The sequence below is a fragment of the Cynocephalus volans genome, chromosome 1 (genome assembly GCF_027409185.1).
Source record: "Cynocephalus volans isolate mCynVol1 chromosome 1, mCynVol1.pri, whole genome shotgun sequence".
Taxonomy (NCBI): Eukaryota; Metazoa; Chordata; class Mammalia; order Dermoptera; family Cynocephalidae; genus Cynocephalus; species Cynocephalus volans.
Window position 1 is genome coordinate 53686331 of NC_084460.1, and position 23513 is coordinate 53709843.

At 41.8% G+C, this 23513-nt stretch overlaps 2 protein-coding genes across 4 annotated transcripts; one reads left to right on the plus strand and one right to left on the minus strand.

Annotated features, from left to right (window-relative positions):
* Positions 1-15863: 15863 nt before the first annotated feature.
* Positions 15864-17455, minus strand: PPP1R3D (protein phosphatase 1 regulatory subunit 3D). Its single transcript, XM_063105575.1, has one exon. The coding sequence runs from the start codon at positions 17046-17048 to the stop codon at positions 16149-16151; it is 900 nt and encodes a 299-aa protein (XP_062961645.1). The 5' UTR covers positions 17049-17455; the 3' UTR covers positions 15864-16148.
* A 132-nt stretch (positions 17456-17587) lies between these two features.
* FAM217B (family with sequence similarity 217 member B) lies at positions 17588-23237 on the plus strand. 3 transcript variants are annotated; one of them, XM_063114281.1, is made up of 4 exons: positions 17588-17656; positions 19393-19492; positions 19596-19681; positions 21110-23237. In XM_063114281.1, the coding sequence occupies exon 4, from the start codon at positions 21114-21116 to the stop codon at positions 22263-22265; it is 1152 nt and encodes a 383-aa protein (XP_062970351.1). In that variant the 5' UTR covers positions 17588-17656; positions 19393-19492; positions 19596-19681; positions 21110-21113; the 3' UTR covers positions 22266-23237. The 3 variants fall into 3 exon arrangements, with proteins under 3 accessions (XP_062970351.1, XP_062970342.1, XP_062970361.1); XM_063114272.1 differs by having other exon boundaries at positions 17637-17753; XM_063114291.1 differs by having other exon boundaries at positions 17637-17753; positions 21566-23237.
* Positions 23238-23513: the final 276 nt, after the last annotated feature.

The following is a 23513-nucleotide window of genomic DNA, read 5'->3' on the forward strand; positions in this document are numbered from 1 at the left end:
GTGCCCTTGAAAGTAATGGATAGTCTTCTGCTGTTGGATGTAGTGGTCTATAAATGTCAATTAAGCCAACTTGAGCAATTATGTCATTCGTATCTTCTATATTCTTAATTATCTTACTTGTTCTACCAATTATTTAGAGAGGGGTACTGAAATCTTCAATTATAATTGTAGGTTTGTATATTTTACAGTCTTTTTTTTTTTGAACTAAGTCTTTGAAATCCAGTGTGTACTTTACACTGACAGCACATCTCCATTTAGCCTAGTCTTATTTCAAATGTTAAATAGATCCATGTGGCTAGTGGCTAATATATTGGACAGCACAGCTCTTGAATAACCCCATGGAACAGATTGTTTGTTTTTTGCTTTTACCCTGACTATATAGTAACCAAACCTGGTTTTCTGGCTCTATTAAAAATTCTGTCAGTAACCTAATATTCTTCAATAATTGTGTTTGAAAACAAGAAACCTAACCAAAATATACATACATCCTTTTATGGAAAAAAATTCCAAATGGGTTTAATTCAAAAATCTAGGAGAAAACCTAGAATAATGTCTACTATAGTAGTAAGAGACCTTCTTAAGACAGAAAATATAGAAGCCAGAAAAGCAAAGACAGACATTTTGACCAATAAAAATTAGCATGGAAATAAATGATCGATTTGGGGGGAACTACATGCAGAGGAGATGATAAAACTAGTCCAACGATTCTGATTTTATGAGGTGCTCAAATCACAAGAGTATTAATCTTTTTCTCTCATCCATTATTCACTTGTGTGAATATTCAGTTGTTACTAAGTTATTTGGTTATCAGTTAATGTAAATATACTCTTGGAAATGTCAACTGAACAAAACGGTCTATTTTCTCACCAGAACTTATTTATGTTGCATTCTCTAACCTTGAACCTTCAAAACAAGTCTATAATTCTGACCAGCTGCCTCACTTGTTAATTTATTACCCTGGTAAAATGGATCTTCAAAAAGTTCACAGAAAGATTTGTATTATCTATTTTTCCATGAACCTTTTGAAGTACCCTTATATAATTGACATCTCTTATTTCTAAATGTTTTAAATACATGTTAGATTTCTTCATCAAATAGAGGATTACTGATACTTCCTTTTTCTTCCAAACGCATGTAGGTAATATAACTTAACAATCTGCTAGATTTATTTTTTTAAATAAACTTAGAAGATCATGAGTGTGTTCATTTTTTGGAGGAGTTTGGAGGACTTAGAAGATGACAAAAAGATGAGGGAAAGTTTGGAACATTTATGAGATTGGTTAAATGGTGGTGACCAGAATGCTGTTAGAAATGTGGACAGTAAGGACCATGAGGATGATGAGGTCTCAGATAGAACTGAACTTATTGGGAAATGGACAAAAGATCACCCTTGCTACACCATAGCAAGGAACTTGGCTGCACTGTGTCCATGCCGTTGGACTTTGTGGAAAGTGGGACTTAAGAGATGTGAACCAGAGCATTTGGCCAAAGAAATTTCTAAGGAGCAAAACATTAAGGAAGCTGCATGGTTACTTTTAAGAGCCTCCTCTGAGTTATGGCAGCAAAGGCATAATGTCTGGGCCTGCTGGGTTTTTGGACTTGTTTGGGGCCTGTTTCTCCTTTCTTCTGGCCTATTCCTCCCTTTTGGAATGGGAATATACACCCGATGTCTGTTCTGCCATTGTTTCTTGGCAGTAGATAAATTTGGTTTTGTTTTTACAGGTTCACAGCTGGAAGGACTTTTGCTTTTGGTCTCAGATGAGACTTTGGACTTTTAAGTTGGTGCTGGAGAAAGCTAACACTTTTGGGACTGTTGGGATGAAATAATTGTATTTTGTTTTTGTTTTTGCTTTTTTGTCTTTTTGTGACCGGCCGCACCGCGCTCAGCCAGGGAGCGCACCGGCCATCCTTATATAGGATCCGAACCTGTGGCGGGAGCACTGCCACGCTCCCAGCGCCGCACTCTCCCGAGTGTGCCACGGGGTTGGCCCAATAATTGTATTTTGTATGTGAGAGTGACATGAGCTTGGGGGTCCAAGTGTGGAATGATGGAGTTTGGATGTGCTGTCCCCTCCAAAACTCATGTGGAAATCTGATCCCCTATGTGGCAGTGCTGGAAGCTGTTTTGTTTTTTTTTTCTCTCTTTTTTGCGACCGGTAAGGGAATCACAACCCTTGGCTTGGTGTCGCCCACACCGTGCTCAGCCAGTTAGCGCACCAGCCATCCCTATATAGGATCCAAACCCACAGCGGGAGCGCCGCGCTCCCAGCACCGCACTCTCCAGAGTGAGCCACGGGGTCGGCCCAAGCTGTTTTGAGTCATGGGGGCAAAGCCCTCATGAATGGATTAATGCTCTCCCCAGGTGGGGAAATTAATGAGTGAATTCTCACTCTATTAGTTCCCGTGAGAGATGGTTGTTTAAAAAGACCCTGGCACCTCCTCTCTCTCTGTCTCTTGCTTCCTCTTGCCATGTCATCTGCCTGTACCCACTGGCTGCCTGCCGCTTTCTGCCATGAGCAGAAGCAGCCTAAGGCCCGTGCCAGAAACAGCTGTCCCAGAATTGTAAGCCAAATAAACCTCTCTTCTTTATATATTGCCCAGTCTCAGGTATTCTGGTATAGCAACACAAACGAACTCATATATACATGTTAGATTTCTTCATCAAATAGAGGATTATTGGTATTTCCTTTTCCTTCCATATGCATGCAGGTAATATAACTTGAGTCTGCTAGATTTCTTTTTTTAAGAAATCCTAGAAAATCATGAGTGTGTTCATTTAGATTAAGTGAAGCACATCCATATTGCCTGTTTTAAAACCTCACTAGTTTGTCAAAACCTCACAGAAAGGGCCGGCCCGTGGCTCACTTGGGAGAGTGTGGTGCTGATAACACCAACACCACAGGTTCGGATCCCTATATAGGGATGGCTGGTTTGTTCACTTGGGAAAGTATGGTGCTGACAACACCAAGTCAAGGGTTAAGATCCCCTTACCAGTCATCTTAAAAAAAAAAAAAAAAAAAAAAAAAACCTAACAGACAATTGTGTAAGAAAACTCTAAATCTATGATGATTTTGTCCATAGGCTCAGAAATTTTCTTCCCCATCCACCTCCCAGTATTAAGGGAATAAACAGCTTCTATTCAGGAATCTGCTCGGGGACAGTGTCCAGCCAAAACAACTATTGTTGAGGAAGAAACGTCCCAAGAAAACAGGTTTCACAAATCTGAGAAATTACACAAAAGGTAGTAGAAACAGCCTCTGTAACACAATAAAGAAAATGTCTGGTCCCCGTACTGGCCAGCCACAACCCACACACACACAGAAGCCAAGAAAATTATTTTTTTAAAAAAGTTTGTTCACAGGTATGTGTGGAACCTATGTAACTGTATTAATTTCTAGGGCTGCTTTAACAAAGTACTACAAACTGGATGGCTTAAAATAACAGAAATTTATTATCTCAGTTCTGGAGGCTAGAAATCTGAAATCAAGGTGTCAGTATAGCCATACTTCCTCTGCTAGGGGAAGGATCCTTCCTTGCCCCTGTCAGCTTCTGGTAGTCCCCATCACTCCTTGGTTTGTGGCAGCATAACTCCAATCTCTCCCTCCTATGGCACATGGTGCTCTCCTTTTAACTCTTCACATTGTCTTCTCTCTATGCATCTCTGTGTCCAAACTTCACCTTCTAATAAGGACACAAGTCTTATTGGATTAGGGCCCACCCTAATGATCTCATCTTAATTTGGTTAAATGCAAAAGATCCTATCTTCAAAAAAAAGTGAAATTCTGAAATATTGGGGATTAGGACTTCCAACATACTTTTTGGGGGGACACAATTCTACCCATAACAGTCACTAAGCAAAGCCCCATATTTAATTCCACACTGGAGTGCCAGAAATGTGAGATTTTAAGAAGACATAAAAGTTAAGGTTTTGAATATACTGGAGAGGGAGGCAAAACACCTAAAACAAGAGCTGGTAACTGGGGCAGCCTCTCACCACTACACATAAGGCAGCAATGCCACCAAACAGTGACGTATATATAGAAATTTTGTCCAAATGCAGTGACAATATTAGCCTCTTGCTGTGAGATTCTATTTCAATTAAAGTTAAGCAAGTCAGATTCTGGATAACTCACAAGAGTTAGACTGGTCTTCTGGAAGGTCTTAAAGAAGATCATCTCTGGCTACTCTTTTCCCCTGCCTCCATACCACTGAGCCTCTGCTGAATCAATCTCTGGAAATGCTAAGTACTAGATAATGGAAACATAATCTTTTCCTGAAATTACTGCACCAGAGGCCAAGCATCGGACATTTTTCTAAATTCAAGTAGAGCCAATGGCATACCAAGCATGTATGTCCGGTTAATTTTTTGAATGATTTAAATGGTGATGTATACCAGAAATTTGTCATTGAGTTAATATACGAGGGTACTTCAAAAAGTTCAAGGAAAGATTCATATTATCTTTTAATTCTATTTTTCCACAAACTTTTTGAAGTAACTTTATACTTTCTGAGGAACTAGAACTAGTACTTCCTTTCCATGTAAGACAGCTCAAGCTACAGCTGCTGAAAGAACCCCAACTCCCTGCAGGAACCTGAGTGCTCCTGAACAGAATAAGATGTTGGGGATGGGTATTTGGGACTCTAACTTAAGACTGTTGGCATTAATTTTTTAATTCAAAAACACAAGAAAATTTGATATTAGACTTTTAATTCCTTTGGCCCTTGGGCTTTAACTTGCAAAGGGTTTTAATCTTTGAACTTTAATTAATGTTCCCTGAGATTTTTTAAACAGAAGGACTTTATATTCAAATTTGGGGCATCTATGCTGTTGGCAATTTACTACTTAAATATCTTTATGCATTTTACCTTAACTGATGTTACCAAATGTCTTTGTTCAATATAAGTATATTAAAGGTTCTACCATATATCCAGACATAATTTGGAACAGAAAGTATAATAGGTAATTTTTTGCCTCAGATATAGGATGGCATTAGACTTGAATTAATATTCTGTTCTAAACCAAAATAGAATCTTCTGGGGTCAACATCTAAAGTTCTTCCAAGTCCAAAGCAAATACCCAAAAGGGGGAAATGGCCTCATGAAGAAAACAGAACTATCCAGATAAATCTCCTCCAAAAACAGATTAATAGTTAAGTGAATACAAAGTTGGGAAATATCAGAAGGGGAACACCTTTTCCCTATTCCAAGTTTCTGTGAGAAAGGATTGAGTATACTCATGGCCTCTTTTTATCTCTTTAACTCATATCACCTCTGAGGAGCTGAAATTATTTATTTGGTTGGTAAATTTGGGAAGAATAATGAACCAGGTTCAGCTCAGCTCAGTTCCACCTTTCTTTTACATAGGAACTCCAAGAGAAGTTTCACGTTGTATTTGGTTTTGTTCTTTCTGGAAGTAGTGCCCCTGTAAGAAATTCAGCACCTTGCTCTGTTCTTTTTCTCTGGAGTCAGTAAGGTTTCTTCCATAGGGTGGAAACTGGGGAATGCAGGGCAGGAAATGCCCATCTAAATTAGCTTACCATGCCTCAGGTAGTTAAGTTTGCTTAATTTTGGAGCTCAGTATTAGCAAATTCACTAGATCAACAACTTAAACTGACATCCACCAACCTAAACAATACAGGCTTAATAAAAGTTATGTTCTGTCTCTCTCTCTTTTTCTCTACTTGGTCAGAACCCAGGAAGGAAGGGGTGTAGTTTATGAGAGGACTTTTGATAGACTCCCACACAGCTCAGCATAACTATCTATAGTGTTCCTTTATATCAGCAATAATAAGAAAACAGAGTTTTTAAAATATACAAAATGAAAATAAGCAAATTTAACGACAACAAAAAAAGAAACAAGATTTTTAAGATGATGATAATATACTATAGACCTACCTTAATAAAAGAGATGAATACATGCAGGTATTCCTATCCATTAATGGGAGGATTTAACATTAAAAAATTATCAATTCTTCCCTAAAATGAGTATCTTAAATATCTGAATTTCCAAACTTCAAAACAAGTCCAATAAAACAAACCAACAAAAAAACACACAAAAGGATATTTTGAGCAACTTGGCTCTTTTAAAATTTATATAGGGGAATAATATTGCTCTAATAACTAAAGCTTAAAAATAACTTAGAAAACCTCAGAGAAGAAGAATCACTTTAATTGATATAAAAACATATTACAAGGTCACAATTACCATAAACAGTGCAGTATTAGGAATGGGAAATAGAGAAATAGACCAATAACAATAAAACAATACAAAATCCAAATGCATACCCGAGCAAGCTAGTATTGGAATTTCATATATGAGTAAGATGATTTTGTAAATCTGAAGGGAAAAGATAAACTAGTCAATAAACGGTATTGGGAAAAATGACCTACCATATGAAAAAAATAAAATTAGACCTCTATCTCTTGCCATTAACAAAAATAAATTCTAGATGAACTAGTTACCTAAATGTGCAAAGTAAATGTTTTTAAATTACTAGAAAAAAATACAGGTGAATATCTCTATGACCTTGCAACAGGAAAGGATTTCAGACATAAAAGCTCAAAGCATAAAAATAGATCTGAATTTTTTTGTACATCATTGTCTATAAGAGGCAGCATTTGCAATGGAATAAGAAACTAAGGCTTAGCACAATAATAATTATGAAGAACTGACAAATCAAGGGGGAAAAACTACTAATCCAATAGGAAAGTAGGAAAGGATAAGAACAGGTCATTCAGAAAAGAAATTCAATTGGTTAATAAAAAATGGAAAGATGCTACCTCCTTAGTACTCAGAAATGCTATTTACAACAATAACCCCACCCCCATCCACCAGATTGGCAAAAATTAAAAAGCCTCATAATACCAAGTGTCAGTGGGAATATGGAAAATAGGAAATCATGCATACACTTCACGTGGGAGTACGTACTGCACTTTGAAAAAGAGTTTGATGGCACTGGGTAAAATTTAAATATGCATGCTATATAACACAGTAGTTCCACTTCCAATTTTACACCTTAGAGAATCTCTTAAGTTCAATGGGAGTATAAGAATGTTTATTGCAGCATTGCTTTTAATAGCAAGAAACTGAAAACGAGCTCTATTATCATTATGGCAGGAGAGGGGGGTAGCTAAGTACATAAAACGTGACATAGTGATGAAACTGAGTACAGTAGTTGCATGTAATGAATAAGACCTACACCTCAGAATGCGGTGCATCTCAAACACAATACAGAGAAAAAAAAAAAAAAAGAGTTGCAGAATTAGATATATAGAAAGAAACCCTTTATGAAAAATTTAAAATACACACACACAAAAAAGACTACATACTGTTATGGATATGTGTGTAAGAATAAAGGGTACTTCAGAAGGGTACACATGTTGCACATATGAATATAGATGATCTGCACAAGTAGGGAGAAAAAGCCTAGGGATGGGGAATAAAATGAACCAAAATAAGGAAAAAGAGAAAGGGAGAAAGGATTTTTTTTGGGGGGGGGGGGCGCTGCATGTGTGAAGTGGGATAGTAAAGCATCTTGCCCAGATCAATTTTGTTATACTATACTGAGAATACAATGGAATACAATGGATCATGTTAATTCAGTTCTGTTTCCTAAGTTCACCACACATTCATATACACCCTTTCAATCACCATTACCCTTAGGACATGGCCAAAGGGGCTCATGCCATAGGCTCTATATAGTGCAATCTCTCTTTTTCTCTCAGTCTCTCATTAAGGAGTATACAGGCATCTGTATTCACTCAGAATCCGTACTGAGCACTAGCCCAGCAAGTCCTATAACCATGAACACATTCACTCTCAGAACTCACACCCTTCAGGCTCCAGAGAAACACTTCCCTTGCCTATACCTTTGAAAGAAAGGCATTGCAATTAATTACACTATTTTGCTTACTTTGTATATGGTGGAAATCTTCCATAAGGACAACAACAAAAAAGGCTTAAAGGAGTGGGATAGGGAGTTAGAAGCCACAACTAAATGCAGAGAAGGTTGTACGTTGTGTTAATGCTGAAATTTTATTCTCTGCTTCATAACAACGGCAATTTTGAGCAACATAAGTGCTTAGATAAAAGACATTAATTAACTGTCAAATCCTTCCTCTGTCAGAGGAAGAATGCAGCTGATTATTGCACAATGAAGTATTACTTCCTAACAGTGCCAATGAAGTATTACTTCCTAATAGTGCCAAACATCCATTTTCTTGTTTCTCTTTGTATTCCAATATGTGGGTCTGGAAATACCAGCAAATTGTATACAGTATTTGCAACAGTTGCACATAGTGACTAAGGAACATTTTGTAGTACTAAGCAATGTATATTATTGTTTAATTTACATATATGTATATCTGGACATAAACTGCATAAACATTATACAGACTTTTTTTAATATTTATTTTGTGATATGGACTCATAAAAATAGCAGTTAGCTGGCAAGCAAACACTAGAATGGTGAATAAGTTTACTGTAAAGAAAATATTGAATAAGATTTAATTATTCAAAAATAAATAACTTCAGTTAATAAAATATTTTTACTTAAGGTTATGCTCATTAATAATTATAACTAATATATAATAGAATTTTAATATTTCAGAATTTTTTAAAAGAAAAATACTTTTTTCTACCTATTTTGTTCTCAATAAAAAATATACTTAAATTTGGTATATTTTGAGTATAATTACATATCGTTTTAATCCGTAGATCATTACTGTCAACAGAACACAAAATAAGTAGAAGTCTTGATTATAACAGTGATTTTTCTAAAATTAAAGAAAAATATATGGAATATATATATAGTAATTTATGAGTTATAGAAGTCATTATTACTTATTCAGAAATCATCAGTCCATAATCAAATATCCAGATATCCATAATAAATGCATTAAGTTATTTTTGGTATTTTGTCAATACTCAGCCACAAAAATAATAGTTTTACCCATACTTTTTCTATTTTGTCTTAGTGAAAGTATATCAGTGAAACTGGACACTAGAACATTTTATTTCACAATTTGAAAACTTGATTTAAAACTTTAAATACTTAAGATATATTATAGAAGCCACTATTTGTATTCTTTCCCTAGGGCCAGGAACTGTTGGGGCAGGCTGGCCCATCATCTTATGCTTTTTCTACCATCACAACTAAAACAATTTGAAGTAATGTATTTTACAAACTGCTCTGAAACATGAAACACAGCACAGAATAAAGGCACATAAAGCTAACAAGATGGTTTTAGTTTCCAGTCTACTTTTTGCATAAAGACACACACACACTCACTTGCCCCCAGGTTGAATGAATACTGGCTACAATAGAGCCAAAAACTCAGCACTATTCACAACAGTATCAACACAAGTCAAACATTTGCAAATGAAAGGGAAGGCTATTTGCTAACTCTAGAAGGAAACATAAAGCAATATATTTATTTTTCCACCATTATGAGAAGAAAAAATTTAAAAGATCTTTATGAGGTACAATGTAACAGAACAATTTAGGAAACCCGGAACAGAATAGTAATTTTTCAGGAAGAGTGTGAGGTTGGGGGTCAAGTAACCAGGCTTTGAGTCTTGGTCTACTTCCTGGCTGATTGGGTAGCAGGCAAAACAGAGAACTAGTGAGAAGGTGACAGTATATATGCAGGCTTATAAAAGGATTAGTTTTTTAAAAAAAAAAGACAACACCGACAGAGGGGCATCACATATTTTTCCCCCAAGGCCGAATGAATGCAAGCAGCAATAGATGAATTCAGTCCTCTCTACCATCATAACACATACCTGACATTCCCAAATACAAACGAGAGGCTAACCAAGAGGGGAGAGAAAGTTTCTATCTTCTATCATGACTAAAATTTTAACACACTAGCTATTTCACCCATGAAATTCAGTGTACGGATTCATGATATTATATTTATTGCTACAGTGGACATCAGGAACATAGCTGAAAAGAAGGGCCAACAAAAATACAAGAGCATACAAGCAAACAAAACAGCATACAAGAGAACATACAAACATATAACCAAGCATACAAGCACAGCGAGCATATGAGAGAACATACAAGCATACAAGCGAGCATACTAACAGGCAACGAACCACTGCAGGTGGAAGGAGGGAGGGACTGCGGGGAGGTGGGGAAGGAGAAAGACACGCTTTGTGGGCGTTCAGTTTTCCTAAAACTGAGCGAACACTGGCAACAAATAGGCTAACTGCCAAGTCCTTGCTACCCCTTCTGGCATAGTTAACACTGTTTCCAATGCTAAGCAAGGTGGACTAAATAGGGAAGAAACAAAACAAAACAAAACAAAACACCTGATGCCTCCGGTCTCAGCAGGAAATCAAAGCACCCCGAGGCGCAGACAGCGAGCAGCCCGCAGGCCCCTGGCCTGCACAGACCGGCCGACACCGAGAAGGCCCCATACGCGGAAGCGCCGGCAGCAGCCAGCAGACCAGCCGGGCTGTCCTCCCGCCACCCTCCTCGTCCCAACCACCACCACGGACCCCGGCTTCTGCCCCACGACCCGGGCGCACCCACACAAGCGATCCGACCCGGTTTTCCAGAGGCCACCGGCTTCGAGCCTCGTCTACACCGCCGAGAATGAGCGCGGGGCAGATCGGGTGCTGAGTCCCCAGGGCAAGACATCGCGCCATGAGCGCCACAGCCGCCGCGAGCCGGCCCGGTCGGCACCCGGAGTGGGGGAAAGAGGAAGAGACGAGCCCGGCGTTGTCCCCTCAGACCGCGGGACGCAGAGCCGCCACCCGCCCCCTGGGCCGTTCCCACAATGGCGCCGGCTCAACGGTCTCAGGGTCCCCGCCCACCCAGGGAGGCCCGGCCCGAAGCCGCAGCCTCCCTCCGCGCCCCGTCGTCAGGGAAGCCCACCCGGACGTCCAGCTCAGCCTGCGGGCTGGAGGAGGCCTCTCCGTCGAGGCCGGGGAGCCACCGCCAGTCCCGTCGCCGCCGGGCGCAGACTCTCCGTGCCTCACCGATCGCCACGGCGCCTCGGGCAGCCGGCTGAAGGCGGGAAGCGACAGTCCAATCCGCGCCTCGTCCGGTGGGCGGTGCGTCCAATTAGCACCACCGGCTGGCCAGGCCCCGCCCCTCACGCCAGTTGCCGACGCCGGGGTTGCCTGAGGCCCGAGCCAGGGGCGGTGCGGTGGGCGCGGCTTGGGCCGGGCCCTCAGGTAAGTGGGCCCAGCCCCGGCGCACACGCCCGGGCTCCCCCTTGCTGTGTAAGCAGTAGGGAGTCCGCACGCCCGCGCTGCGCCAGCCGGCGGAGAGAACGCACCGCCGCGGGGGTCGCCTCCGTCCCTTCCCCTCTCCTCCCCTTGCTTTCCGCGGGGGACGCGCTGCAGCGACCTGCGCCTTGCCCGCAGGACGGGTCCGCCGAAAGGGATTGAGGTGCCGGCGGGACCAGCGGAGCCCCTCCTCTGGGCTCTGCGTCCCCCAAACCACGTGGGAGGGCTGGACGCGGACCGCAGGGACTCGGGGTCGCCAGGCAGAGATGCGGACTGGAACCCGGGGCCGCCGGGGCCCAACTGCTCCTCGGCCAGGCCCGCGCTCTGCCGGCAGAGGGCGCAGAGCCCCGCGCCCGGACTTCCTGGGAGCAGGTGCAGGTCAGGCAGGACCCCCGACCGACAGATCGTCAACCAGGCATTCCCAGTCTCTTAGAATGTTTCCATTTAAAGTACCGGTTTAAATGATAAAGCCAGTGGATACTTGGATAAAAATCGCGAGCCGTTCAGAAATGGACACTGTAGATGACGAAAGGTCCCATCACCACCTCGCTCGCTCGCAGAGGCGATCCTTGTTTTGTGCTCTGGATGTTCCCCCCGCCCACCCCCCGTGTGAGTTAAAGACCAAATAGGCACATGCCCTAGTTCTGTTCTAGGACTCGCTTTGTTCGCTTTCTGTGATGGGTAGCGTTCCACGTGAACTGAGATGTAGCTGTCTTTTTAACAGCTGCATGATTATTCAATCATATGGATTAACCTCATTCCAACTAATTTCATCCTCTGTTGACGGGCATTCACAAAATTCCAATTTTTCACTTCTATTACAAATAACACTGCAGCAAACAACCTTTGGGTTAGCCAACATTTGTGCTGGATAAATTTCTAAAAGTGGAATTGCTGTAGTATAATATAAATTTTTTTAGACGAGGTGACACTAATTCAAAATTTTAAATTATATTTTAGTAGCATCTTAATTTCCCATCTAAAAGGCACCAGTTTTTTAAAAATATTGGAATATGATTTAAATGTGCAGTGGAAAGCACTTGGAAAGATGAACACAAGGGAGTAGAATAAAAACTCAGTTTAGGGGCTAGCCCCGTGGCTCACTGGGGAGAGTGCAGCCCTGGTGGCGCCAAGGCCGCGGGTTCGGATCCTATATAGGGATGGCCGGTGTGCTCACTGGCTGAGCGTGGTGCACACGACACCGTGTGGAGGGTTGGGATCCCCTTACCAGTCAAAAAAAAAAAGCAAACCTCAGTTTAGGACCAAAGCAGATCAAATCTCATAAAATAATATAACCTCTCAAAAGTGTTAATAGCCTGCTTAGCTAGAATTAAAAACTTCTTGATAACTTTGTAATGCCTCATTGAACTTAATTTTGAGATTTTAATTTTTTAATTCAGAGCTTACAAATTACGTATACAATCTATAATAACGACATTCACAGGAATCGGGGGAAATGTTATACAAAGTTTTCAGTGCTTTTGGATTCTCTACACATTTAAATGTTAACAATGTATTATACAAAATGCAAGATCTTAGAGTATTTCAGCCTCATGACCTGACAAATTTGCATAATAATTATTTTCACATTTAGTTTTGCTCCAGTAAATTTAACATCCTTCATTATGGAGTTGTAAATGCACTTCAAAAATTTAAAGTAGTGGTTTCTCACCTTGCCATTCTTTAGTAGAGAAGAAAAATGTTGGAGCCTTTTTTGTTTCATGTGTTCAGAAAGTCTGGGGATTATTTAGTAAACATCAGTAAACTACAACATGACAGAAAAAAAATCACTAATTTTTAGGGCTGGCCTGTGGCTCACTTGGGACAGTGTGATGCTAACAACACCAAGGCCAAGGGTTCAGATCCCTATATAGGGATGGCCGGTTTGCTCACTTCAGAGAGCATGGTGGTGACAACACCAGGTCAAAAGTTAAGATCCCCTTACCGGTCATCTTTAAAAAAAAAAAAAAAAAAAATCACTCATTTTTATATTATTTGAATTGCTTTTTAAAGTTTTTAGATTATGGTGTTTGATAAAAAACCTTATCATACACAAAATTTGGCTTTCAATTAAATTTAACAAGAAGTTTATGCCATATCACAGGGCAAAGAGAGCATGGACTTTGGTATAGGTTTAAGTGCTGAATTTGCTACTTACCAGCTGTGGGACTTCAGGTGAATTACTCAAACCATTTAGCTTCGTTTCTCTTCAGCTAAGAAAATGGGGATATTATCTACCAGACAGCATAATTTTCAGAATTAAATGAAATCAAATACATAAAGCACTGGACACAATAAATGTTAGTTTCTTTCGTCCTATGTGTAAGGCTTTGTACTTGGGTGAGGATCACAATCCTGGGAGGAAGACAGACACACACTAGTTATTCCATACACAGATGTCAATAAGCGCTGTAAGAGAAGTACAATAATCACCACATCCCTGTATTTCCCTAGTAATTTCTTTTTATGTAATGCTGACCTGGCATATAAGATTGTATTCAGTTTCTCAAAGAGAGGCACAACTGTGCTACTGATGCTGAGGTACAATCACACAAATAATTTTTTTGGTAAGGTCCTACATTTATCAGTGTCTTAGGAAGAGTAAGACTTATGTGTGAAATGACTAAAACAATCAAGAAGTTTCTAAAGTTTTTTCTATGTAATTAGATCACAAGAAAAACACACTCCAGCTTAACAGAAGAGCACACAGCTATTTGTGCACATATACTTTAATACTTAGGCTTGGGTACAATCATTTCAAGTGACAGACATTAAAATATGTTTTGGGAGACAACCCAGCAATTGCATAATCCTCTACAAAATTTTAACATCTAAGCAATATAACTGTGTTTTAGGATCTGAAAGTTTTTTTAAAGCTGTTCCACAGCTTCTTTATCAACTGGGCAAGTATTTTTAAGCTTTTAAATTTCAGAAATGTTGACATATTTTAAAAGGCACCTTGAGGTTCTCTTACTATTGAAGATACAACATTTACTTTATATTCCATGACCAAAACCTTTTTGGCAAGTGACTTACACATAGATGATAAGATTCTCTACATGCTTTTAAACAATACATTTGGCAGCTCTAACTCACACCTGAATACTCTGGACAATTGTCTTGCACTCTGGGCTAAGGCTCAGGGCATAGCAGCCAAGGCCCTCAAAGGCTTACTGACCTAATTGGACGGTTTGTTAAACAGCAGGAAATGGAACCAGCCTTCTCTCCCTCTCTCTTGAATGTCAGTGTAGTGCACAGTGCTAATTGCCAGAGGTTGTACAACTTAATCACAATATTTTAAATCAAAATTCAATGTTCTTAGAACAAAAGTTACCAAAGAAAACCCCCTATTCTTGGAATTTTAAAAACATAGAGGGGTTGCAATTATCAAAAACAAATTGGGCAAAAAGGAAAATGTGTCTTTTAAATAGTGATTGGACAAATGTCAGTAAGCATTCAAAAATCTAGAGTCAATTCCCTGGTGACAGCTAACAAAGTTGATGGCAACGATTTAAACTGTATCACAGACCTCACAAGGTGGCGATCTTGTCCATTTTGGCTGGTTTTCGTCACACCTTAGTTTTAGCACCTGCTGTCAGAGAGACCACCAATAAGCACCAAGAGCATCAGCCCCTCAATGGGAGTTTTAAGTAACTGTCACTCAGTGATCTTGACTTCTTTGCTGGAAGTTAAAAAAAAAAAAAAAAAAAAGAAACATTTAATATTGTAAAACTGGGAAACAAGTCCAGAACATGTTAGAAACTCTCCAATCTGAAGGCACAAAGAAAAAAGTTTGGCAGGTAGTTGATAAAAACCTGACATACATAAATACAATTTAAAACAATTGAAAAGTATAAATATTTGTGAATTATTTTTCCTCCAGTGCTCTGGCTATTCCTGAAAACATCTTCTAGTTCCACTTGGTAAATGGACTTCTGAAAGATGAATGCTGCAATCTTCTGATGCTTAAGAAGAAATAGTCACCATAGTTATCAAAAAAGTAATTGCAAAGGACTCTCTCTGTTGCCTGAAATTGTAGTCACCTGAAAATTGAAATAACTTAAGGCAGGATTTCTTAAAATGTTTAGGTATTTTCAAACCTAAACAGAATGGCCTGATAATGTGCAGATACATAATTATCAAACATGTACGAGAGGAATACATGAAATGAGAAGAGAGAGTGCAGAGGAAGGACTGTTCTGCTAGTTTAAAAGCTTGGAGCTTTTCCCTCCTTCTCAGCTGTTTATGTAGGAGACACACAGCCTGACCAGGGCAGCCTCAATGCCCAGGAATGGTTGTGTGATGACTGATGAGACAGAAATTTCTTGCCTATTAATAGTTTCCCACTGTTAAAAGGGTACAGACAGTGGCAAGCAGTCTTGGTCTCAGGTTTTCCTTGTCCTGGGGCAGAAATGCCTCGAAGGATCATGATTCGGTTTTACACTATACATGCTGTTTACAATGGGCAAAAACACACAATTAAATGTTCCTGAGAAGGCATTCACTGTGGGCCCAAGACCTCAACATCACAATAGCATATAACAACTATATGTTCAGGACACATGCAAAAGGCCTTCCAAGCAGGAGATCGAGGCATTTCCCCCCCCCCCAAAAAAAACCCTGCTTGGACCCTCCGCAGAGGGGGCCAACCCTCCCATGCACCTATCCACCCAGCATCCTCCCCCAACACGTTACACAACTCAGCTCGGCCTTCTGGCCACCTGCAGATATTGTTTTAGACCAAGTGACACAGACTTTTCAAGTAGAAGACAAGACGGGCCACTGCCAAGGGGCCTTGCAGCAGGAAGCGAGGTCACACAACTTGGATGCGGTGAAGAGTGCGGAAGAACAACCACCTAGATGTGAGAGCCCAGCCAGGAAACGACTGCAGGTGCGGCTTAGGTGAGACTCAGATGAAGTGGATCCAGCTCTCCTCGCACTCTCCGCGGGGCATGTGCAGCGCGTGGTTGCGACATGTGAGACTGTAGTTGTGGCCATCATTGTTGTCCCAGTATTCGGCACCTGCCACTTGGTAGCGCAGAGCAAAGTGCACGCGAGAGCAGAGCTCCAGCAGGAAGGGCGGCACTGGTATGCCAAAGGTGAAGACATCCTCGGTGCCCTCTGCGCCCACAGACCCACGCCACCGGGCCACTGCCTCGTGTGCACTGCGCCAGCCTGAGAAGGTGTAACGCACTGTCACCTGCTTTTCAAAGGCCACATTGCACACTCGCACAGTACCGCTGATGCCCAGGTCGGAGCAGGTGACGCCCTCCAGGCACACGAGTTGCCGCTGCAGGCGCTCACCGAAGTCGGCGGCCTCGATAGGCGGCGGGAAGTCGGGCACCAGGCACTGCAGGGTGAACTCCAGGTCCTGGCTGCTGCAGCACAGGTCCGAGTTGATGGCGAGCCTCGACAGCACGTGCAGCGGCACGGATGGGTCGTCTCCCGCGTTGAACACCTTGACCTGCGCCAGCTCCAGTCCTAGCGCGTCGGCGAAGCGCACGCGGAGCTGCCGGCTGCAGCCCGGCCGACACGCAACGCCCGGCGCGCCCGCGGCCTTCTGGCGGCGCTCGGGGGAGCTGGGCAGCGAGCGCGCCCGCCGCAGGATGATGGGCCGCAGGCGGGGGTCGCAGCCCGACGGCGCCGGCGTCGGTAGCGGTGCGTGGCCCGGGCTCCCCGGGGGCCTACAGGGCCGCCGCTCTGGGGCCACGCCACCGTCCAGGTCCGAGAGGCAGCTGAGGCTCCGGGGGGCGGGCTTCCGGGACCCTAGAGCAGGGGGTAGGACCGTGGAGCCCGGGCCCCTGGACATCGCCCAGCCCGCGGTCGGGAGATGAGGAGACGGCCTTCGGACCCCGCGTCTGCTCCCTCCGTGTCCCCGGCAGTGCTCAAAAGCCTCGAGTGTCCGCCGAACGACAATCTACAGGGGACCCCAAGGCCCGCTACGCCCTCCCCTCGTCTGTCACCTCGTCCCTCGAGTCCTCGCCCAGGTCCTCCGCTTTCTCGCAGCCAAAAAAGAGCTTGTTTCCAAAGAGATGAGCGCTTTCGCTAGGGGAGGCTTTCCGGGCCCCCCCGGGAGCGCAGGACGGCGCCTCTCTTTTCTGCTTCCTTGAGGCTCTTACGGGAAGGCTGCGTTCCCGGAGCGGCCCCTCCCAACTTCCCCGGCCGCCGCCTCACTTACGAGGCTGCAATTCGACCAGGCGCAACTTCCCGGCGAGCCTCCGCCCCGCCCCTCGTGACGCCGCCCGCGGCGGGGCCCCGCCGGCCCGCGCAGCCGGGGAGCCCCCCCCCCCGGAGCCGCGCCGCCTCCCCCGCGCCCCTGCCGCAGCGCGCCGCAGTCCCGCCTCCCCGCGCGGGTGCCGGCCGTGGAGGAAGCAGGGCCCGCGGCCTCGTCACGTGTCCCCTGCGGTCGGGAAACAGGTCTGATCAATGTCTGTCTGCGTCTGCCTGGATGGTGCCCCTGTCGATCACAGATTGTGTCTGCACACACGAAGGACAAGGAAAATGCATGCTGCAGGTCCTTGAATTTGGGGGTTAATGGCGGGGGGTGCTGGGGAGAAGGGACAAAACCTGGCCTTGGCAGGTGCTGGTTCCCAGGCTAATTTTAAGCATCTAGACTAGCCAGTTGTTTGGACGTATTCACTGCCACCTGGACCCTGGGCCAGAGCAAGAGAGCCTTGCTGCGTAGACAGCATCCTGTCTACACCTCACCCACAATGCTTTGTCGCCCGGAATGGTCAGCCAGTTCTCTTGAGGGTGGAGCGGGAGGCGCTTCTTCTGCCTGCCTCGGCGCTGTGCCGGGAGAGGAAGACATGGGGAGAATAGTTAACATGCTGCGGTGAATTATGCCGCTGACCTTAATCAGCCTCCAGCGCTTGGGGAGCATTTTTGTAGCAAGAATCTCCTACTTTTAGCTTTGTTTCCATATAAGCCGGTTGTCGGAACCACCAGCTTGTTTTCTGCATCCTTAGGACCCTACAGGCATTCATCTCTCACCCAGCAACTCTGCCCACAAAATGTGGCAGACTCTGGTGTAAAGCTTGTCGGGTGAGATGAAGTGGAAGAGAGAAGCAAGAGCGTTTTCTAGAGGGCAGTTTGGGGCCAAGCATTCATCAAAGGTTCCTTTTTACTGTCCTTAGGGACAAAGGAGAAAGAAAACTGGACTGATGAAGTGGTTGTGCAGAACATTTCCTACATCTAAAATGAATTAAGGAGCCGGCCTGTGGTTCACTTGGGAGAGTGCGGTGCTGATAACACCAAGTCAAGGGTTAAGATCCCCTTATCGATCATCTTTAAAAAAAAAAAAATGAATTAAGCCTGTTGATTATGTTATAGTTCATTAATTGTGAGAGGCCATATGTAATTTTTATTATCATCACATGTGAACTGACTAAAAAGGCTTACATGATTGTTGTGAAAAATACAGGAAAGTTTCAGGAAGAAAATAAAAATTATCCCACTTCTCCATTATAGGCAGAGGATTTTATGGGAGAGAGAAGTATTCGATTTCTAGTCAGAGCACTTTTAATAGGCCACTCAAAATAAGAGCAGAATAATAGCAATCTGTGATTCAGGTCAACAAAGTTTCACAAAGAGATAGTGTTATACAATACAATATGTATTAATATATTGATAATCTTACCGGGGCTGATATGGAAGGGAATGCAGAAGAATTGGAACAACTTCCCCACTAGAGTTTAAGCTCCAGGAAAACAGGGACATGTGCATAATCCCTGCCATTTTTTAGGTACTTCTGTAACTATTTGTTGAATAAATGAATGATTGGACGTGGGCGCTTTGGAGTAAGACTTGAGCTTGATTATCCTCACAAATTTCCTGAATATATTATTTCCAAAGAGATTATATGTGTGTATAAGGAGACAGAGAAAGAGAGACGGAACCCATTCACGGCATTTTTAGTAATGTGATTATGTATCTAATATCCACTGTGATAAATAAGCAAAAAAAGATTAAATTATAAAGATAATATCCCCCAAATCCAATATTTCACTTCTTAAGAGTATTAACCACTATACCATTTCGCCCCGGTATTTCAATACTAAGCAAATATTAAAAAACAAACAAGTGAAAAACCAACCCAATACTGGTGGCAGGACCATTTGCAATCAATACTGACCGTATTCCGTTGCTTCTAGTTCTGGTGGTGAGGAGTCCTTTCTAAATATAAGAGAAATAAAGAAGTCACTTCCCCAGCTGTCATCATCTTCCAACAGATTGAGCAAGAATACGGAAAAGGTGATGTAAACTTTGAAGGAAGCTCTTACTTAGATTTGTTCTGGTTTTTGTTTCATGTGTGTATGTGTTTCACAGTACTTATTATTGCATATTCTATTTTTAGACAGTCCATCAAACTCTAGATGATGATCAGCCATGTGATTTTTTCAAGAAAAGGAATAGGGTGAATGAATCTCACCAGAAAAGCAGGTAAATAGTTTTAGTAGAATTGCTCTATCTTGCAGAAGGCACATTATCTCATTTCTCCAGATTGAATATGTGTGGTTGGGAAAAAAATATATATCTGTGGATAAGAAATATACATTTACATTTTTTTATCTAGCAAAAATGAGTGGATAAAGTAGTTTAAGGCATTTCTAGTAGATTAAGATTCCAGAAGTCATAATTCTGGTAGTATTAGCAGAATCCACAATTTTGGGGAAGTCCTTTAATTGCTTTTCGATGTTAGTTTTCTTTAATATAGAAAGGATACTGATAGTAATTCGCTTTTATATATGCACACTGACAGCTAGTTTTAACAGTGTTACTTGTGAAATCTGAATAATGGCCATTCCTTTATTTCTTCATTCATTTGTTCCACATTTGTTGAGCACATGCTGTGCTACTGGCTGTAATTTAACATCCTCCATATTTATTAAGAGGTAAAACATTTTCAAATAATTACTTAGTATGGTTGAAACTACTGGGCAAATGAACTTATAAGATTTCCAGAAAGCGTGTTTACCACCCATTTCTGTCCTTTGCATCTGATTTATATAACAGAAACATACTATTAATTTTCACCAACTGCTATGTTCTTGATAAATTGACTGAAAAGAAGATATTTTCAACTATGATGCAAGATTCTGCCTTAGAATGAATTACCCCAGAAAGAATCAGTTGCTATACTAGTGATGCTCACAGTATTCATTATCTTTCTTTGCCTGCCATTGACAAGGTAGCATTAACCCTATTTTTTCATTCATATTGTATTATAAATCACCATATAATTTTACTTCTATCCTTTTAAACATAATTTTCCTAAATGTGTTTCCTGTTTGAAAACATTTTAATAGGCTCTTGGTTTAAGGTATGGTTTGTACATGCTACACTTTTGCATAATAAGATTTAGTCAGCTCAGCATCACCACTAATCAGTGATTCAACCCATAAAACTTGCATTTTACATCATATTTATATTTAATTTAAAATAGGTAAGTAAAAGAAATCTGTGGATTTTACTTCTGAATGTTATTAAGCACTGTTGATCATTAACAGAACAGATCGAGAGTTCTAGGACAGATTTTTTCCAAACTAATGTTTTTAGAAGTACACACAATTGGTCCAAAATTTTAAAGCAAGCACTTTGAGAAATGTTAATATTTTTCTTAAATGCTGCTAATTGATATAAAATAGAATCCATGCATTCATTTTTGGCATGTGTTATGTGTTTCTTAAATAGAGTATTGTGTGGAAAAATGTTTTGTTAAACTACTTCTTTTGTGAGGAGTTTGGAGGCCTTAATTTTTCTAATGCCTAATAATAGCTGAAATGTACAACTAAACGATTATTTTTCTTTAACCATAGCCAGACATTTTTTTGTCATATGTAGTAAGAACTACAGTTTTATTTTTCACAGCCATATGAATGCTAGATCATCTTGGAATAAAGTGCAACATTCAAAGGATTCTTCAGGAAAAAGGCAGAGTAAATCCCAAGTACCCCATGTTTCTTCCCAGCTGAGAAGCAGCCTTGTAGGTGTCTCCCAACCCACTGAAGATAAACTTAAAGAAAGCAGTTCCCAGGAAAGAAAACCCAAAAGGAATCCACTTGGTTCCAGATGTCAGGGGGCCTCAGGAAACAAATCGTTTTTTGACTTTCAGTCAGTGAAAATTATTAAAGAAAATGCTGATGAGGACAGTGCAAGTGACCTCTCTGATTCTGAAAGAATTCCCATCCCTCCTTCTCCCCTCACACCCCCAGATCTTAATCTTCGAGCTGAAGAAATTGATCCAATTTGCTTCGATCTTCACCCGGGTCAGGGCCATACAAAGCCTGAATACTGTTATCCTGATTTCCTCCCACCCCCTTTTAGCTCCTGGGACCTACGGGAAATGGCAATGCTTCTGAACACAGAGTATAAAACTGAAGCCATGCCACGAGCAGGAGGACTTCTCGGGAAGTATATCGATAGACTTGTTCAGCTCGAGTGGCTGCAGATCCAGACTGTGCAGGGCGAAAAAGGAAAGGGGGCCAAAGCAAGGCCTCCCACTGCCCCTGGAACCTCAGGGACTCTGAAAAGCCCCGGGAGAAGTAAGCTAATCTCCAGTGCTCTATCCAAGCCCCTGCCTCACCAGGAAGGGGCTTCAAAGTCAGGCACTTCACGAAAGAAAGATTTCTACCATGAAGAAGTCCGTCCATCATATTACACATTTGAGATGTCCCCCAAACCCATTGATATGCTGGGTAGTAACAGGTTATGCTCTCAGAAGCAAACCCTTGAAATGAGGACAGAAGAGAAGAAAAAGAAATCAAGTAAGAGTACCAAGGTGCAGCGTTGGGATTTGTCCTGCAGTGACAGCTGTCCTAAGATGGAAACCAATGGTAACATTCGGATTCCCAAACAGTCGGTGATGATCCTGGACTCAGCAGCCTCCTGTAAGGCCTCCAAAACACAAGCACATGCAAATCTTAAGAAAAAGGGAATTGTGAATAACTGTGGTCGTGCCACTATATCCAGTGAGAAAAAACTCAAAACGAATGGTGCAATGCACAGCACATATAAATTGAAATAGCATCTGATATGATGAATTGTAAAGACTCACAGATATCTAAATATTAGTGCTCTTTCAGAAGTTTTACAGTACTCTGAACTTTAAGAAATGTTATGATTACTGACATTTAAGTAGTTGACTGCTCCTTTAGTCCCCGTCACCCCCACCCCTGTTGGATTATTTTCAAAGAGAGGTGTCTTTCAATAAGCCTTTCTTTGTATTGACAGTCTGAAGCAAATGAGAGCCCTTTAGATAAAAAGTAAGCAAAGTATGTGCCATATAAAGAAGTCAATGACATCTCTACAGGGGAAGAGTGAACAAAACTTCTGAAATAGTAGCCAGCCTTTGTAAAACAGGTAACGATGTTTAGCTCTCACTGATACTTGCACAGGTATGTAAAATAGTGAATGCTGTGTTAAATGGTGTAGAAATCTAAACATTTGAAACAAGGCCCTTCTTGCCACTGCCTCTTGCTTTTACATAAACTACGCAAGCAAAATTTCTGTTCGTTTTACCCCTTGGAGAAGCTTCACTTCTTCCTCAAGTTAGGGAGTACTTGAGTTTCTATTTTGAACTGTCACTTATCACCAAGCTGCTTGCTTTTTAAAGACAATGGAATCTAGCACTTCAGTACATTTTTTTCTGACATGAGTTTTAAAAAGAGGGCATTTTAAATTTAGAGATGGTGGTGATGAAGTCTGTTTTTGAGTGTTCTAAACTGAGGTTAAAATAATTTGCAGACTTTCCCAATTGGAAAGTCAATGAGTTTAAGTGTGATTATTGCTGCTTGGTGGACATGGGAATGAAATATTTGATGCTCTAGAATTTCTGGCATGTAATGTTCTTCTCCAAAGAGGTGCCACAGGAAAATCACCTTTTATAATTTGTAAATGAAGGGCCTGTAATAGGATAAAAACACATGGAACCACTTTGAATGTGAAATTAAGTTAATGAATTGGGACTCAGATCCTGTTATCCTTAGTCAAAAATAATGGTCCAGTTTAGTTTGCAACAGCAGGATTTTATGATCTTGCTTGGAGTGTGGGGTGGCAAGGGTGGGAGAGAACATCTTTCAAGATGTGGTAAGGGGTGGGGGCCGGGGAGTGGAATAGGAATAAAGTTGCTGATTGTGTTCTGAACACCCTTATCTGGCATGATGGCTTCCTGGCTCTCTTAAAGACTTCTTACTTAACTGCCAGTAAATAACATCTCCTTGTTCCTATAGTTGTGCTGTGAACTTTCTGTGGATATATGCGAATATCTTTACAA

Bases quoted from the DNA above. Each gene is read 5' to 3' on its own strand.
- PPP1R3D (XM_063105575.1), bottom strand. From the start codon at position 17,048: ATGTCCAGGGGCCCGGGCTCCACGGTCCTACCCCCTGCTCTAGGGTCC.
- FAM217B (XM_063114281.1), top strand. From the start codon at position 21,114: ATGAATGCTAGATCATCTTGGAATAAAGTGCAACATTCAAAGGATTCT.